The 18374-nt window shown below is 37.6% G+C and overlaps 2 protein-coding genes across 6 annotated transcripts; both read left to right on the plus strand.

Moving 5' to 3' along the window:
- Positions 1–397: 397 nt before the first annotated feature.
- aqp10a (aquaporin 10a) lies at positions 398–14636 on the plus strand. Of its 5 annotated transcripts, XM_077721235.1 has the most exons (10): positions 8585–8840; positions 10227–10721; positions 10889–11012; positions 11334–11512; positions 11604–11773; positions 11866–12010; positions 12537–12592; positions 13212–13257; positions 13412–13517; positions 14054–14636. In XM_077721235.1, exons 1-10 carry the CDS (start codon positions 8759–8761, stop codon positions 14352–14354), a joined length of 1704 nt encoding a protein of 567 aa, XP_077577361.1. In that variant the 5' UTR covers positions 8585–8758; the 3' UTR covers positions 14355–14636. The 5 variants fall into 5 exon arrangements, 4 of the variants coding, with proteins under 4 accessions (XP_077577364.1, XP_077577362.1, XP_077577363.1 ...); XR_013326932.1 differs by lacking the exons at positions 10889–11012; positions 11334–11512; positions 11604–11773; ... (3 more) ...; positions 13412–13517; positions 14054–14636 and adding exons at positions 399–727; positions 1498–1624; positions 1731–1868; ... (1 more) ...; positions 3024–3241; positions 4489–4627 and having other exon boundaries at positions 8552–8658; positions 8759–8840; positions 10227–10292; XM_077721238.1 differs by lacking the exons at positions 10227–10721; positions 10889–11012; positions 11334–11512; ... (4 more) ...; positions 13412–13517; positions 14054–14636 and adding exons at positions 398–727; positions 1498–1624; positions 1731–1868; ... (1 more) ...; positions 3024–3241; positions 4489–4627 and having other exon boundaries at positions 8552–8762.
- Positions 14637–16117: 1481 nt separating this feature from the next.
- On the plus strand, positions 16118–17604 carry riiad1 (regulatory subunit of type II PKA R-subunit domain containing 1). Its single transcript, XM_077721242.1, has 4 exons — positions 16118–16379; positions 16489–16565; positions 16946–16992; positions 17106–17604. Exons 1-4 carry the CDS (start codon positions 16299–16301, stop codon positions 17174–17176), a joined length of 276 nt encoding a protein of 91 aa, XP_077577368.1. The 5' UTR covers positions 16118–16298; the 3' UTR covers positions 17177–17604.
- Positions 17605–18374: the final 770 nt, after the last annotated feature.

An 18374-nucleotide genomic window follows, 5' to 3' on the forward strand; every position in this document is an offset into this window, starting at 1 on the left:
GTAGTAGCAGCAGCAGTACTAGTAGTGGCAGTGGTAGTAGTTGTCGTAGCATCAGTAGTAGTAGTTGTCGTAGCATCAGTAGTAGTAGTTGTCGTAGCATCAGTAGTAGTAGTTGTCGTAGTAGTATGTTCATTAACATGTGCTGTCCCTTATTAAATAAATTAAACCTAAACTCGAATGGGAAAAGCCGGTAATAATAGTATATTTTCCTCCAAGGATATTCTATATTCTTATAAACCACGTAATATTTTTAATTAATAATTATAATTATTTTTAGTTTTTGTCATGGATAAGTAGTCAATATGAATTAAAGTAACAGAATGAGTGGCATTACAGTTGTAACATGAATAAGTGGTCACATCTATTGTGAATTTCTTAGACATGTTTAACTAAGATTATAATCATTATCTTCATAATGGCTATCAAATCAGCCTTGAACAAAAATCTGTCCTTTTTTCGACGCTTGCATGTTGATGCTTTGAGCAGCCAATGGTGCGAATGTAGGCTCTGCACCAAGCTGGTAAATGATTGCTAGCTTTGGAGCAACCGGGGAGAAAAAGGAATGAAGAGGACACTTGGAGAAGCAGATGCTGGTTGTGGAAGGTGGACTTAAGGAATACTCCGCTCCATATAGCCAGCCATGTTGAACCGACAACGCGCCTTCCGGGTGACCAACGCTCTGCTCAGGGAGACCATGGCCGAGTTCTTGGGGACCTTCATCTTGATAGTGAGTGATTTCTGGATTTTGGACCCCCGGATGACATTTCATTCTTCTAGTATGACTCTTAGCAATAAGATGACATCAAAGCAGTCTGATTGGAACCTTAATGTGTCTTGCCAGGCATTATTTTTGATGTAGTTTGAATCCTCCATGTGAAGATACATTTTTGTACAAAATAACCTGATTCATCAAAAGTACTTAAACTAAATTACCCAAAAGTGTGACTTAGTGCAACCCTTTTTTTCATTGGATTCTGGGAGTATTTTGATTTGCATTATTTTTAATTAGGGGTATTTACTTTTATGCTTGTTGGCATTGATTCATCTTTGACTTATTTGCATATTGTCTCTTGTTTTGATGATTATTCAATCCAAATACATGGAAAACTATTCATAGCTCTTTATTTTTGAGAGTTTTAAAGTATTTTTGTGTTCATGAATATATAAGTAGTATTTTTTTTGATTATTATTTACTTCCAATACATGGAAAATGATTGTTGAGTAACCATATAATTGCAGATTATGAGCAAATTTCTCATTGTGAATACATTCTTAAAAGAGGAAAAATGGATTGATATTGAATCAATTCATTTTTTTTTGTTTTTTGCTAAATATTAGATTTTTTTTCCATCTCATGATGTTGCATAATCCTCGTTAAATAACACAATGATAATAATGTTGCATCACCCTCAATATTTCTCTCTGGCATTATGTCTGAATGCAATGCGACTATCTATAACTGATAGAGTGACTTATTTTATTTCCTTTGTCTTTAAGCTTTTCGGCTGCTCGGCGGCAGCTCAGGTGAAAACCAGCCGGGAGACCAAAGGCCAGTTTTTGTCAGTCAACATGTCTTTCTCAGTGGGCGTCATGTCGGCCATGTACCTCACTAAAGGCATTTCAGGTATCGTACACACATCAAATGCAACACCAGTGCAAGGTCCAACACTAAAGGGGGACATTATCTTCTCTTTCTCCCATGCCCAATGCTGTTTCCCCAATTTACCCAGGTGCTCATCTGAACCCGGCCGTCTCGCTCAGTTTCTGTGTGTTGGGCCAGGTGCCGTGGAATAGGTTACTCCCCTATTGTCTCGCTCAAGTTCTGGGCGCCTACGTGGCATCGGCGCTTGTCTACACCGTCTATTATGGTCTGTCTTCTCACTTTTTTGTTTAGTGTTTGAATTTTTTGGGATATACTTGATTTGGTGCTTTGGTTGCGTTTTTAAAAAGTGCTAAGTTCTGTAACAAAAAAAAAAAAAAAAATCAGGCAAATTTTAACTGACTTTTGATTGTTATTCATGAAACATCCGCTCCAATGCATTCTTAAGGCAACAAAATGCAATAGTTGTGTGATAAGATAAAGCTTGGTAGTATACTAAAAGCAAAGAGTAGATTATAAACAGCTGATTGGCAGGTCCCTGAAAGAGACAAGGATTTTTTTACAAAATGTTAGGAATCAACATAGGACAGTGCATTATTGTGCTTTTAACATTAAGATTTTCCACAGTGTTTGTAAAAAATCTACATTATGTGGATGGGAGCTTTGCATTACATTTTCTCAAATGATGATCTAGATTGCATAACATATTATCTCTTTATGACGGCGAGAGCCATAAACAATTCATATTTTCGAAGGATATTCCTTGAGCGCCATACTCAGAATTCAAAAGTAAAAATACACTATGTGCTGTTTTGAGCAATTTCACCACTTTTAAAGTACAAAAGGTCTCTTGAGATTTTTTGATTACATTGTCACATTGTTGCTAAGCAACGATAAACAATGAGAGTATGCCTGCAGACGAATTTCACGAAAAAAAAGTTCATAGTGGCACTAGACTCGAGATAATGTTGGGGCCACAGTGCCCACGTGACGCTAAAAAAGAGCCATATATGGCTCCCGAGCCATAGGTTACCTAACCTTATTTACCGTTTCAATCCACTTAATATATCATGAGAACAAAAATAACATTGAAAGTAGGAGAAAGGTATTCCCTTTTTTCTACGCACACGTACATATTGATTACTATTGGATTTTCCCTTCATAGCTACTATTTGTAATTTTTTTTTCTCTTAGATGCTATAATGGATTTTAGTGGCGGAATATTAACTGTATACGGACCAAATGAGACGGCATCCATATTTGCCACATACCCCTCTGAATATTTGAGTCTGGCCAACAGTTTCCTCGACCAGGTCAGTTTACAGCACTGTGTACAGTATACAGTGTATATTGTGTACAATGTATACGTGACATAATAGAAGAGTAGAGTGAATACTTGTGTTTTTACACTTGTTTATACCAGGTAGTGGGCACTGCCATGCTCATGTTATGCATCCTGGGTTTGGAAGAGAAGGGGAACACCCCGGCTCCCAGTGGCTTGGTTCCCGTTATCGTGGCGGTCATCGTGCTGGGCATCTCCATGTCCATGTCAAGCAATTGTGGGGCAGCCATAAATCCCGCCCGTGATCTTGGACCTCGACTTCTTACTCTGACTGCGGGCTGGGGCACCGAAGTCTTCACGTGAGTTTCGCATGCCATTGGGGAAGATAATGAATGACACATAGCGATATTAGATTTGAATTAAGAATGTCTTGGATCCAGGAACCAGGTTTAATCACATTTTTAGAGGCACAAATCGTGTTTTTTTAATACGTTTTTTATGCATCATTGAATGCCATTAAAGGGGATCCTTCCCAGTTGAAATGGGTTTATATCTAGAACTATCAATGGCAGTGAATGAGTTAAAGGGCTAAAAGAAACTATAAATCGGCTAGCGGCAGTGTGAGGATATTGCAAACGGCATATATAGTAGGTTTTGTAGTATATATATATATTTCTATTTGAACTGCTGAAACAAACTGCAGGAAAAAAAAACGTATAAAAAAATGTCATGGGAAAAAAAGGACATTTGAATGTTCTTTTTTCCTCCTTAAATCATTTCAGAGGTAATATATCAGTACCCGTCACTGGTAGATCCACCAAAAAAAACGAACAAAAAAACAGCTGACTGGGACTCCAATTCCAAATTATGTAACTGGGACTTCTGCAATTTGACACCTTGCATGGTTCAAGGTCTGCTTGATGCAGATTTGTTGTACAAATACAACTTTGTTGAAGAAATGAAAGGTCATCATGTCTGCTTTTATCAGAAGGACTTTTATCAGAACTAGTTTGCTTTATCAGAACTAGTTTTATCAGAACGACTTATATCAGATTTACATTTAACAAGGTAGCATATTCACACTTGATTATGTTGGCTTTCTTGTCAGTTTCACACATAAAATCTAATGACCCTAACATTGACACGACTGAGCTAAAATATTGTTTCAAGCATATTGTTGCCTTTGTGCTTTATCAATACAACTTCTGAGTCACATCTGTCCCCGGATATTTAATTTTCTAAGCATAATTCAAGGTATTAAAAAACAAAAAAAAGCATAAAGGCAACAATTGTGTTTCCAATCTGTCAAATAGGGTAGCAGTGATTAACACAGGAGTGGGTAAACTATTCCACAAAGGGCTGCAGTGAGTTTTCATTATAATCCACAAAGAAGACACATTTTCACCAAATATGGGAGTGTTACAAGTGCAATCAGTGGATTGCAGTCAGGTGCTTCTAGAAAAATGTCATTGGTCAACGTGTCTGTTCCTGATGGGTTGGAACAAAAACATGCACTCACGGCAGGTCTCAAGGACCAATTTCCTCACCCTTGGATTAACATGTTCTAGTATCCTTCTTTCTAGTAATCAAAATGTCTATTGTGCAGGTGTTACAACTATTGGTTCTGGGTGCCACTGCTGGCCCCCCTTTTAGGAGGTGTTTTGGGTTCTTTACTGTATTTAACCTTCATCCACTGGCACTTGACTGACTCAGAGCCCCCCAAAGATGTGGATACACCTTCTGTGGTAAGCGAACCCATCAAGCAAGCCTCTAACGCACCCCTCATTGGGATTGAGTTAAAGACATCGGCATTCTAAAGCGTGCCTCTACCTAAAACGGGGGTGTCAAATTATGGCATTAATGCTTGATATCCTGTGAGGTTTTTTTTTTTAAATATAAGATGAAATGTTAAATTTCTGAGCTGTCCAATTTGCCGCCTCCTACCCAGTATTTATTGGCCCACAGCAAAATAGGAAAATATCATTGAACATAGTGTGTATTAGAAGCTTGTGTAAGAGTGCATCATTTTACAATTCTCACCTTCTACACCAGGTGGAGATAGTCACTGCCTTCATGATTAGCTCAAATGTCAAACTTGACACATCCTGAAATCAAAGTAGAATTTCAATATTTGTTTTGTATAGTCAATGTAATGAATTGAGCTTTTTTTGGTGGGGACTTTTATGCAAAGTTTGTTTAAATCGTGTAAATATTTTTTATAATCTAAAACTTCTGGAATATTTTGTGTCTTGTAGCCCTTAACTTGTTGGCTGCCATTGACAGCAGTGGATGTTAAATTTATTTGAAATAGGATTACTAACAGTACCAGATAATCATTCATTACTTTTGACAGTGATAGATGTCCTATTCAATTTGATCCCTTTAACTATAATCATTTGTTTGCCATTCATTTTCTACCTGCCCTTCCAGTTCAAAACAATTGGACATCTTTCCACATCAATGGCAACCAATGAGTTGATACTTAAAATAATTGTATTTATTTTATTTTATTTTTTTCCTGAAAGAGGCCATTGGAGTAAAACAATTGGACACCCCTGATCTATAAGTCACACTGTTTATAAGTTTTTCTGTAAAAAGTAATTTGTATCTAAATGATTGTTATATTTATTTGTATCCCGCTGTAACATATAACAATTAAAACCATTATTTATCAGTACATTTTCTTGCCGTGCATCTTTGAATTGGAAATTAGAAAATAAACACTAATAAAATGCCGACGGGACAAAGCCAAAAAAAAACTGTATTGGGGACAGTTTCTTAAGAGCTGTCACTATACTTGAATTTTGCACCGAGGACCTAATTAAGACTAAGTACTGTCACAGCACTATAAAAGGCAATAACACTGCCAAATTGGATTGGATTGGATAACTTTATTCATCCCGTATTTGGGAAATGTCATTGTCACAGTAGCAAAATGGTGAGAATGCAGATACAGGAAAGGCATTTTAGACAAACTTATAGGTAATAAGAAAGCTAATTAATGACTAAAAAATGCATAAATCAATATGTAAGTAATACATTCATAAATAAGCGTGTTGCTGAAATATGTATATATACATATAATATACACATATACATACATATCAGATGCATATCAAATATAAATAAATATATTTTTACTTCACTTCATATTTAGTGTATATAAATCTTTTCAGGACTCTGTATTTATGTATGCACTTTATGGTGAAGCTTTAGATCTCATTGTACTTGTATAATGCCAATAATGGTTTTCAATTCCATTTTGTAAATTGTCTAAATCTAAACCTAAGCACCAAGCAAGGGTGGTGGATGAAACCCAAGAGGGGATGGAGACAAGGATGTTAGCATGATCAAGAGTAAGCTGGGGAAAGAATTGTAAGAGGTTGGGTGGGAGAAGTAGGTGGGGAGAAGAAAAAGGGAAGTTGAGCTTCCTCTGTTCACCTTTTGCCAACCGCAAGTATAACTGAGGTAAAGTAACAGACTCGGTGTTCTACCTCAGTGTTACAATAAGTCGGGCGGGTTGTGTGGCAACACATGTTGCAGAATGTCCTCATTTGGGAACCCGTTTAAACACCTTGATGTCCCGTTCACTGACAAATAGTCATTGATGTTTAGATAACCCTTAAACTAATGTTGTTTTCCAATTTGTTCCTGCAATCGGCTGTTTTGTAAGTGTTGCATCACGCTGTTGTTCACTTGACACTAAGATTATGCAGATGTCCTATTTTGGAACATCATTGTCATATATTTTGAATGTCTTGGTACGTTTAGTTAAGAGTTGGAAGGGCCATTTTTTATTTGATCAGAAACCTAGAACAAACCTTCATTAAAGTACCAATAGGAAAAGGGACAGGGCTTATATAATAGGCATCTGTTAACATAAACGTTTTTTTTAGATGACAAAAGCCTAAAAAACACAACAGACGGTCAAAGAAATAAAACGATATAAGTCGCACTTGAGTATTAACTATGAAAAAAGGACAAGTTATACCGCGGAAAATGTGGTACTTTCCTTTGCTGTCACCACGGCAACAGCCTTGGTCATTGCAGTGAGTGTACAGGTAAGCCAGATTTAAGGTGTAAAATTTCCATGCAGCTGCTCAGGCTACTTTATTTGTCACCAGGCATGACCATGCTGCTTTGTCATTTTAGATCTATCTTGACAAAGGCTACTGGACTCTTCAGGAGCCTCCCCAGTCACTTGCGTTTAGTGGGTTGGTTTGTAATTTTTTTCCAATCAAATTGCAACCAAAAATAATAATAATCGTGGTAAAAGCAAACTGTTGAAACTTGTTTTTCCAGTCGAGAAGAGTCAAATAATAACAAGGCAATGAGCAGCCAAAATGGCAGGATTGAGGGAAAGACCGCCAGGGTTCCATTCTTGTAGATGCGATATGGTTAAATGTCAGTGTATTGTTTGGTTCTTATCAATCATTCACTCATTTTCTTGCAATACAGGAGTTCTTTTATCTGCCCACCCTAACATTCTTCTCAGGGACTAATGTTAGATGTTGTTTACTGTTATTTACATTTTGGTTTATTGGTGCTGTTGGTGTTGGTTTGTTGTTGGTGTTGGTTTTTTGTTGGTGTTGGTGGTGGTGTTGTTGTTTTGTTGTTGACCATGACAAAAGAAGCAGGCACAGTGTACTATTTGATTAACAACTACGTACTTTTTCCCTTTTGGGAACACCAAAATGTAAAGTGCTATGTTTGTCCTTGATAAACAGCCACTATTTGAAGCTGAATCATTTCATGTTTACAGTGCTCAGAGCACATTATTGCATCTAGTCATGTGGTTGACTATTGCATCGGGGACGGCAATCTGTATAGTTCCAGTTTTGGCATTCCGCTTTCTGATGTCGGAAGCCTGGTAACGGTGCGAAAAACAACAGGATTTGTGTCAGTAATGTGTCTTCGTGCATTATTTCCAAATGACATCTGACCAATGATTAACTGCAGGACATTTTGGAACTAGTACATTTTGTCATGGGTGAATGCATACTGTGCCTACCTACTGTCCTCTCGTATTGTAAAATGATTGCAAATATTGACATAATCCCTTACAGGAGAGGGGTTTTGTGCAGCCAACTGCAATATTGGCCATTTCTATTTGTGTTTTTATCTTGATCAGTGGGCTCGATGGGAAGGACCTCCTCTTTTTTGAATCCTCTCCAGTTGTTATGTAAAAGCCAAGTTATGTCAAATTTGTCAAAGACACCGCCCCAAAAAATATTGATTGCTTTCGAAGCATTTCTTGAATGCCATATTTCAATCAAATGGTTTGATTTATAACATTAACTTTAACATTAATATATATATATATTTTTTTATTTATTTATTAACTTGCTTATTACCTATCTATTTATGTCTAAAATGCCTTTCCTGTATCTGCATTCTCACCCTCTTGCTACTGTGACAATGAGATTTCCAGAATTCGTGATAAATAAAGTTATTCCATCCAATACAATATAATTTTATGAGAAATGCTTCTCTTGATTAAATCATAGCCATTTTTGACCCACATGTTACATAACTTCTACTATCTGGGTAGGTATTCGGGTTCAATTGGATGTTTCACGGAGGATCTGTGGAGGAAATCCTCCATCTAAGTGTGTTTGAGTCACATGCTCACATGCTGTTTGTGTGTGATGCATGTGTTGAAAACCCAGAGGGCTGGATGAGTTTCACAATAACGTTTCTCAGAGGAAGTTTGTCCACCCACTTATGATCCAAAGTGGGCTGTCAGTGTGAAGACAGCCACAAGGATTACACATAGGTAGGACTGCTTGTGGAGGTGATGTGATCCCCCAGCTCCTCCTCTGGGACTCCTCTTGGAGGAGATTTCAGGTGTTTTTTGTTTTATTTTGTTTATCAAGATGTGCCGTTTTCTTCTGCTGTTGTGGATCTTTGGCACAAGGCCGGTATTCAGCAATTTCCAGGGGACATGTTTGAACAGAGGTTAAGTACAATTTTTCTTCTTGTCTTATCAAGCAACTAAAGCATGTGAACAATACTAAGTGTAATCATACTAATGTGGGAATCACATAAAATATAGTATTTTCTTTGATAAAGACTGAATTTTGCTTTAGAGTTGTTGGAGATGCTGCAAAAAAAGGAATTTCTACTTACTTATAGTTGCAAATAACTATAGTTTTTTTGTAGTTCATGAGGATGAAGAAAAGCTTTTTACCCCTGTTGCAATAAGTCATGCCAACTATTTGCCATAACTCAATTTGCATGTTTAATTTGGTTTTATTGGGGTGCAAAATTTTTTAAATTTTATTCAAAATTGTATTGTTAATGTCCATTCTTCAACTAGCCCCCTCCAGCTGTTGTGCTTGTGTGAGAAATTGTGTTTAGTCTTTGTTTAAATGGCTAAAGGTCATTTTGTGTCCAAATCAGCCAATAGACTTTTGAGAGTGAACTTGGAAATGGCTAAGTTCATAGTGTTTGTCTAAATAAGTCAGAGTGCATTGGGAATATTGTGTACATAAGGGGGAAGTACACAGTATCTGGTCAAAAACATTCAAGTGCAGGATAAATTGAACTCATTTGTGATACTGCAATTTCATATACTATTTCTCCACATCTATCTTTCAAAGTAGTTTTTTTGTGATATTAAATATGAGAACAACTACACATTTGTCAACTATAATTACTCCTATGATAAAATAAGTATGTTTTAAGGTAAAACCAATGCATAATGACGTCTGTTGAAAGTAAACAGTTTTTAGACCTCACATAATGGAGACAAGAATGTCTGAACACACACAAATAAATAAAAATTTTGTGATAATACATTCAGATATTCACAGATGCATGTGATAATGTTTTTAATGACATCACAAGGAATATGGGTTACTCACATTTAATTGGCTAATATTTTTCTGGGATTGACAAAAGGACATGCTGGGAATAAATGCTTTTATACATATTTTTCTCCACAATTACACACATCGGAAAATTGAAATTGTGCTTTTTAAATGCATATGAACCCTGTTTAAACCAAAATGAAAAAAAATAAAGATGCAAGATGATATGGTTGCACAAGTGTGCACACTCTCCTGAGTACAGGTGTCAAAGTGGAGGCCCGCGGGCCAAATGTGGCCCACCACATTCAGGTGAACTCATTAGATTCAAGGTTGTTAAACCTGCCACTAATTAACCCAAAAGTGAGTTCAGGCCTAGAATACAATAAAGACAGTCAATTATCAGATGGAGAAAAGCACAATGAGATGACTACCAAGTCCGTTAAGCCTATAACTGTATTTGTGTAACCTTAGCTGGCATCATTATGAATCCACATTAATAATAACCCATAATGTTACCTTTCTTTTTCATCAGAGCCTCCCCCCGGAGTGTTGGTGCTGTCTCCAGGCAGCAGTTTGCTCTTGTCCTGTGACGCTGACGTGAAAGTAAACGGAGCCACGGTCAAAGGGGCTAAACACACTTCCAATGACAGAGATGCTTTTAGTCAAATGCAAACTAACAATTTTGCTTCACTGAGAACTGATGAGAAGAAGTTGAGGGAAGAGGAGCAAGGAGCCCAGATTGCTGAATATGATTTATCATCTTTACCATCATGGCGGTTTCTCACCCCGACACTGCCGAAGGGTGACGACGTGGATGGAGGCCAGCGGGCGCGAGACGTAAAGGCGAAGTTTAAGTGGAAGTGGAACGGGAGGACGGTCGGGAAAGGCCATCGGGACTGGGTGGGTTTTGTGTCGGCGAGGAGAGGGAAGCAGCTCTCCGTGGATTCAGTGCAACTGAAGGATTCTGGGAATTACACGTGTCTGCAAAGAGGCCGCCAGATGTTCTCCTTAAAGGTCATTGTGGCAGGTGAGTTGAAAGCCATTTCCAGTCTGTATAATGCCAAAAACAATAACAGACTTGTTACCAAAAGATAGACGTATGTGAGTGTTTTTGAGTGATTTGCTATGAGCACATTTAAAATGTCTATCATAGTGTTAAGGACGTGAATAACAGTGAGAATCCATGTGTTGTAGAGACTCCAGAAGTTCCCCACCTTTCCTGTTCCAAAAAGTCGCCCAGTAGTAAGATCCGCTGTCATTGGACGCCTCGGAAGCCGTTGACTTTGCACCCCAACTGTTACCTTTTCATCAATAAAAGGTAGGAGCAGTATCTTGATGGATGAAAATTGATAATATTCGTTTTTATCAACAAAGTATTCGTCAATAAGCATTTTAAGGGGTTTCATTAGTCTTTCTATGGGCTCTCAAAACTATACTTAGAAGAGTGTTACCATAGGGGAAAAAAAGTATGAGATGTTTTGGTGTTGAAAGCCTGTACACGAGTCCTTGACTTTTTGTTCCCCAACATGTCAACACTTAAAAGTACATTGTAAACTACACACATGCTATTAACAACAATGCTGGCATGTTCATTTCCTCCCACATTAGTGAGCATTTCCTTTTCTGTCTTCCGCTTCAGGCCCAGTGAGAGATTCCATCGGGTTGAGTGTTCTTTCTCATCCCAGTGGTCTCGCTGCTGGTGCGTCCTGGACCACAACGACAACGAGCTGAGAAAACCTCACATGGCCTACTTGTGTGTCGCAAACATGGCAGGAAACGCCACCAGCCCCTTATTATCTTTTACCCCTCTGGAAATTCGTAAGTCCCCCCTCAATTCTTAAGCTTAAACATAAACACTTAAAACAAAAACTTAACTAAAAACTTAAAAATAAACATTCCTCTCCTCCAGTGAAGCCAGACCCCCCGTCTGCCCTGACGGTCCGACAGGATGTGGGCCAGGAGAACAGGATGTTAGTAAGCTGGACTTTCCCTTCTTCCTGGAAGTCCCAAGACAACTATTATGCGCTGGTCTACCAACTGCGATACCGCCCTGTTGATTCGTCGTCTTCGAGTATGCAGGTACACACCAACAGTGAGAAAAATGCCAGAGTTTGCATACAAAATGCCACATGTGATGAAATTGAAGCCCCATTGCTTGCCGTTGTTTGTAGCTGAAGTCCATAAAGGGCCAGCGCTCGTTTACCGTCAACGACGCACTGCCTGGTGTGGAGTACGCCATCCAGCTTAGAACTAAGGAGGAGTTTGATGGCCTATGGAGCGACTGGAGCGAGGCGGTCTACGGCAGCAGCTGGATTGGTAATTTTCGCCGGCGCACCTGGTGATTGCATGTTGATTATCGTGAGATGGAAGCCAATAGATTAGAAAAAATATAGTGCACGTAGTGATATTGATGTTTACTTTATCATGTGCTGTAGGATGTGTGATTATGATTTTTGGCCGTCCTATCGGATTTTGGCACAATTTGAGAAACTCTGGAGACAAATGTTGTCATGGCAACCTGACAAGTCGGCGCTCTTATTTCCTTCCTGAATGTCGGAGGACTTCAATGAGCATTTCAAAACTTTCCCTGCTCTAAGCATACCGAATTTAACTGTCTTGTTCCGCTTACTTTCTTGGTTTCTGGTCAATGTTTGGTTTGCCTGTTTTTTCAATTTAGCAAAAGTTAGCAGCTCGCAACCCAATGTTCGTTCCTTTAAAAGTTACTATTTTTTCAAAGAAATGTTTAATGTGAGAGAAGTTTTCATTTTGTAGCTGCACGTATGAAAAAGTAAATATTGTGCAGGTGTGGTGCTGTTAAAAAGTTTTCAATGTCTCATTTCAGACTCAAGGACACAAGAGACAATCCAATTCTCGAATGAGGATCTGTTGAATATAACGGTAAATAATAGAGTAGCCTTTTTAAAAATATAAATATTTTAGATTAGTTTTCATGTCAATTTAAAAAATATATTTTTTAAAGTTGGCTGTTAAATTACTTAATGGATTATTTTAACTAGTTTTTTGGGGGGTTGGAATGCAAAACTGATCTCACTTTTGGATACACATTTTCTTAAAAATATGAAAAACACTGTACTGTACTGTGGATGTGCAAGATCTATTTAAAAAAATATCGTTGTACAATGGAAGATGAATAAAACAGGAATTATTGTGCTGCTTAATTTACACTATCATGTTTTTACAAAGGACATGTCCGGCATGTAGTAACAAAATATTAAATACTGGTTAAGTAAGCTTTGGAGGAGGAAAAAAAATATTGTGGAATTAAAATTAAAATACAATTAAAAAAATACAAATTAAAAAAATTAAAAAAAATCTGTCAGGCCTAAAGCAACACATTTTCTTTGTTTGTTTTATTGTTGTCCAGTTTAACGCAGCATTTATGATGAATGTAAAAAAAACATTTCTGATTCATGTAAATAGTTAAAATTTCATATTTGGAAGTGTAAATGTCACATTTTGTTACTGTAGTTAAATTCTCTCTTGTTTCATCTCGCAGTTTCCAGAGTATGACGGTTCCGGCATGGATAGCATACCATCGCAAGGTAAACTAACCTCATTCTTCAAATGTTGGGTGGTTTGATGGTGAAACAGGAAGCCATTTTGACAAGGCGAAAGGGAGGGGGGCTTGAGAAGCACTTTTTGCATACATGGCTGCCTAAAATGTACTTTGACGGTCTTGTTCTCGTATCTTCACAGCACTGACTACGTTGAACGTTGACCCAGTGACGGTGTCTCATCACATTTTGTGGGTCTTGTCCACATTTGCTGCCTTGGCTGTTATTTTAGCTGCCTTCGTGTTCAGGTACAACTCTGTGATTAATATCCAATCTGATGGAAAAGGCAGGATGGGCTGTGAAATGTGGGACATTTAGACCAAGGGTGTCAGACTCCCGTTGGTTCACGGGCCGTGTTAACGTCAACTTGATTTCATGTGGGCCAAACCATTTTAGATATAGATTTTTTTATAAATGAATTAAATTAACTGGATTAAAAGCCCCGAATAATCAGTTTTTATAGATCTAAAACAATGTTTATTTTAGTTTTTTATATATATATATATATATATATATATATATATATATTTTTAGATTTTACAAAATGATTTTTGAACTAAAAACACAGAAAAAATGGATTAAAAAATAACAATTATTGATTTAATAGGAGAAATCAAGAAATTTAATATACATCTATATTTTCCATTTTAATTTATTCCTAAAACAGAAAGTTGACTTACTTTCCCGGGTCACACAAAATGATCCAGCGGGCCAGATTTGGCCCCTGGGCCGCCACTTTGACACATGTGATTTAGACAGTAATAGCCATTTGTCCCAATTTCAGACACAAAGAAAAAATCCTTGCCAAACTCCACACTTTGGGTGTCAGGCGACATTACAAAGGGCCTGTCCAACCCAAGCCGAGGGTCCCCGTGGCAGCGGAAGGTCGAGCTCTGGTGACCTTGTGTCCACCGTGCGAGAAGGACGAAGACCCTGTGGACGAGAAGGACGACGAATTCCCTGTGGACGAGAAGGACGGCGAAGCCCCAGTGGACGAGAAGGACGACGAAGCGGAGGAAAATAACGGTGAAATGGAGAGAAGTGAAGCTATTCACTTTAACAATACGAACTATTTCTTCATGTAGCAAGAAAGACAAGAAAATGGACAGCAATGCCCATGAATTTGTTACTTATGTCACAAATTTGGGAAGTATCTGAATATTGATATTCACGACTTTTGTCACTCTGTGATTCATTTTCAGAGAGTGTGAAAACATGAAGTGAATGTGTATTTTTGACCTTTTTTCAAACATACAGCCTTTAAGCTACTATGATTTTTAACATCAATTGTACAGTGGATTGATTCAATGGATTTTGTAATATGTCAAATGTATTTAAAATACTTGGTAAAGTCTTTAACATATCAATATTTTTGTATGTGGTCTTGGGTTCAAATCCTGTTGCCTACAAAGATTTCTCCACTATTATTCAGGTAAATGAAAGAGATAAATCTACAAGTACCAATACTTATTCTCACAGCGTGGTGGCCCAGTGGATAAGTTATCAGTCTCTCACCTCTGTGGTCCTGGGTTCAAATCCCAGTCCAAGCAAAGTTTTTCCCACAATTGTTCAGGTAAAAGTATAACTATTAATGCCTAAGTGTCTAACTGAATAAGTATTCAGTGGTGGATGAAGCATTTTGTCCAAAAATGACTAAGTGTTTCACCCCGTTTCCTTGGATAAAACGTTTCATCACCCATGTATAAGTGGGGCACGAGTTGGTGTAGTAGGTTGCTCACTCGCCTATGGCCGGAGAGAACGTGAGTTCGCTTCCCGTTGTCGGCGGTTGACGACTGAACAAGCGGTCGAGAGTCGGCCGAAGGCCGACTCGAGAACGCGACATAAAGTGGCCCCTCCAACTGTCTTCCGAACTGCCGAAGGCAGTTCGGAATAAAACCTTTTACTGAAAAGTATGACTAAGTGTTTGATTTAAATTAAAAAGATTTTTCTTTTTTTTCTTCTTGTTCCATTTTCTAGATTACATGGTGTAGTGATCAGCCAAAGGACGATACCGGGAATCGAACCCAGGTCTCCCAGACTGGAGTCCAGTGAACTAACCTCTGTGCCAACCAAGTTACTACACTTTTCTTTGTAATCATTTGAGTGTCTTTCCAAGAAATACACAGAAACAACTAAGTGAAAATGTGTGCTGACCAGGAATCAAACCCAGGCCCCGTGGACGGGAGTCCAGTGAACTAACCTCTGCACCAACCAAGTGACTACACATTCCGCAGTAATCATTTGAGTCTCTTGACAAGAAATCCACAGAAATAACAAAGTGAAAATGTGTCCCAACCGGGATTTGAACCAAGGTCTCCCACATGGTAGTCAGGTGAACAAACGTCTGCGCCACGAATGGGCTACACTTTCTTTGGTCATCATTGGTAAGTCTTGACTACAAAAATCTAGAAATAATTAAGAGAAAATGTTTCGAAGTATAGTAAGGCTTTATTTCTTTAAAAAACAAAATAGTATAGTAAGGCTTTTTTTCATTAAAAAACGACATAGTATAGTAAGGCTTTTTAATCCTAAAAAATGACATAGTATAGTAAGGCTTTTTTTTCTTTAAAAAATGACATAGTATAGTAAGACTTTTTTTTCTTTAAAAAATGACATAGTATAGTAAGGCTTTTTAATCCTAAAAAAGACAGTATAATAAGGCTTTTCTCCTAAAAAACGACATAGGCATAAGGCTTTTTTTCCGACATTGAAAAGTAACATTTATAATAGCACTTTGCTTATCATTTGGGTCAAAGGTGACTGACCTTAGTCAGACCAATTAAAAAAAACACTTTGAATTTGCCCTTGACGTCAGGCTTGCTTATGTCCATCAAAGCATTTCATTTTGGATGTCATCGATAGCGGTGTGTAATATTGTGTTATATGAACTGCTATGATGTCCTCTAGCGGACATAGCCCGTAATCTCAAGTAAACCTTTCCTTAGCAACGGTTGTTGTCAGCAGCTGATGATCGACGCTGACCCAGAATTGATAACAAAGCCCGATTTGGAGCGACTTTCTGTAGAAAAATGTCTTTACAAAGCGGTTCAAGTGATCTTGATGTCGGCGTTCTGAACGCTGAACAACGAGAGAAATTGCGTCAGTTCAAAGTAAGACAAAACAAAGGCGGCCATTGCAATTGTGTTATTTTGTTTGTTTTTGGTTGGTTGGTTGCCTGTTTGCATGTTTGTTTTGCTTGTTTTTATTTATTTATTTCAGATCCAGACGAGAATTGACAACGAAAAGTACCTAATGGCACACCCCGAAGTGGAGGTCATGGTTGAAGATTTCCTCAGGTCCAAAAGTTATTATTTCCTATTCTCATTCACTGCCAGCCCACAAATTGTGTGGAAAATGATAAAATTTAATATTTTATTCAGAATTAAGGTTATCATTATTTATATTTTTTCCTTTCTTTTCAATTCATTACATTTTATATTATTCTTTAATGTTTTATTGAGAATTATAATTGTTTGTATCTTCATTCATTTATTAATTCAATTTCCATTAATAAATGAATAAAAATAAGCATGGTTTGTGAAAAAGTAACCTTTAAATGTCCATTAGTTTTTTCCAAATTACATTTGAAAATGGAACTATTTTAAAATAATAACGGATCTTTTCGAACTATTTTAAAAGAATAACGTATTTCTTCTTCTCTGTGTTTGTTTTGTAGAGACGTGCTCCTTAAACGGCCTTCTCACATCCGTGCATTTGCTGCCGGTGAGCGTGCACAAAAATGCTCAAAATGGACGACTGTTCCAATCTATTAGAACACCCTTCTTATCTGTTAATCTGTTTATAACTACCACTGAATGCATTGAATCCTCTTTCAGATCATTTCACCGATCCCAACCTTCACACGGTTATTAAAGCCAAAATGGAGACCATCAATACGGACCCATGAATGAAAAAGAGGACATTTGCTACAGCTTTTTGCACATTGGACGAAGAGTCTTTTGTTGTAATCAGCTAAATGACAAAGAAATGACATTAAGTTCTGATCCTGACAACAAATAATGTCTCAAATGTGATTGGTTAAATGCTTAAATATAAAAACACATCTTTTTAAGACCAATATTGCCAAATTTTCCCACAAACACAATCTAAGAATTCTTTTAAATAAAATAAAAAACTACGAAAATAAGTTTAACAGAAATATTCCCAACTTTTCTTACAATATGGCCAATAAGCTTTTAATCTCATTTGAGTCCTTTTTTTTTTTACATATTGTGCATGTTTGCACAGCCTTACATAACTGGGTAAGTGACTGTCTTCAAGTTTAACCACACTTAACATTAAGCCTAATTCTAAAGAGTCAGTATTCACCTGCCAGTCAAAATGGCTAGGCCGCTAGGGCATCTACCGCTGTCCATGGTCCTTAAACCATAAAAACTCCCAGCAAGTCTTCTCAGTTTGAATAGATAGGACGTCTATTATCAACAAAAATAAATAGAAACCATTTCATTTACAAGCCACTTATATCCATGAAAGTTTACCGGGGGTGCTGGAGCTTATCCCCGCAAACAATTACACCCTGAATTGGTTGCCAGCCAATCGCAGGAGTTAAAAAATACTACAACTTTAGAAATACAGAAATCCAAAATCTAAGTAATTGCATGCTTTTCTTATCTAAATGTAATTACTGGCAACTTACCATTTAGCGCTAGTTGGCTTGGATGCAGGTGAGATGGCTTCTTTGGACCCATCCGTCTTCTCTATTTTTGTCCAAGAGCATCATCCCCCGTCTAGCTGCAGATAACATAGCAGTGAGTCACTCAGTGTCTTTCACCGGAATTTACAAGGAGGCGTAGACTTACTTCTTTCCTACAACAGGCTCTCTCTCTCTCTCTCCTTGGCTCAGCTGGAGGCTTTTGGTCCCAATAATGGAGCCATAATAACTGCAAGTCAGCGTGCTCATCTGACAGGTGCTCATAACAAGCAAACAAACAAAAAAAACATAAAACCAAAAATAATTAATATGTGGAAGAAAAACTGTCATACATATCGCTGTCAATTGAGCAAAGTATTGAACGCTGACATTTAATTATTACACGGAGAGAGAAAATAGAAACTAGTATTGAAAAAAAAAGTACTTACAAAAG

The sequence above is a fragment of the Stigmatopora nigra genome, chromosome 7 (genome assembly GCF_051989575.1).
Source record: "Stigmatopora nigra isolate UIUO_SnigA chromosome 7, RoL_Snig_1.1, whole genome shotgun sequence".
Lineage (NCBI taxonomy): Eukaryota > Metazoa > Chordata > Actinopteri > Syngnathiformes > Syngnathidae > Stigmatopora > Stigmatopora nigra.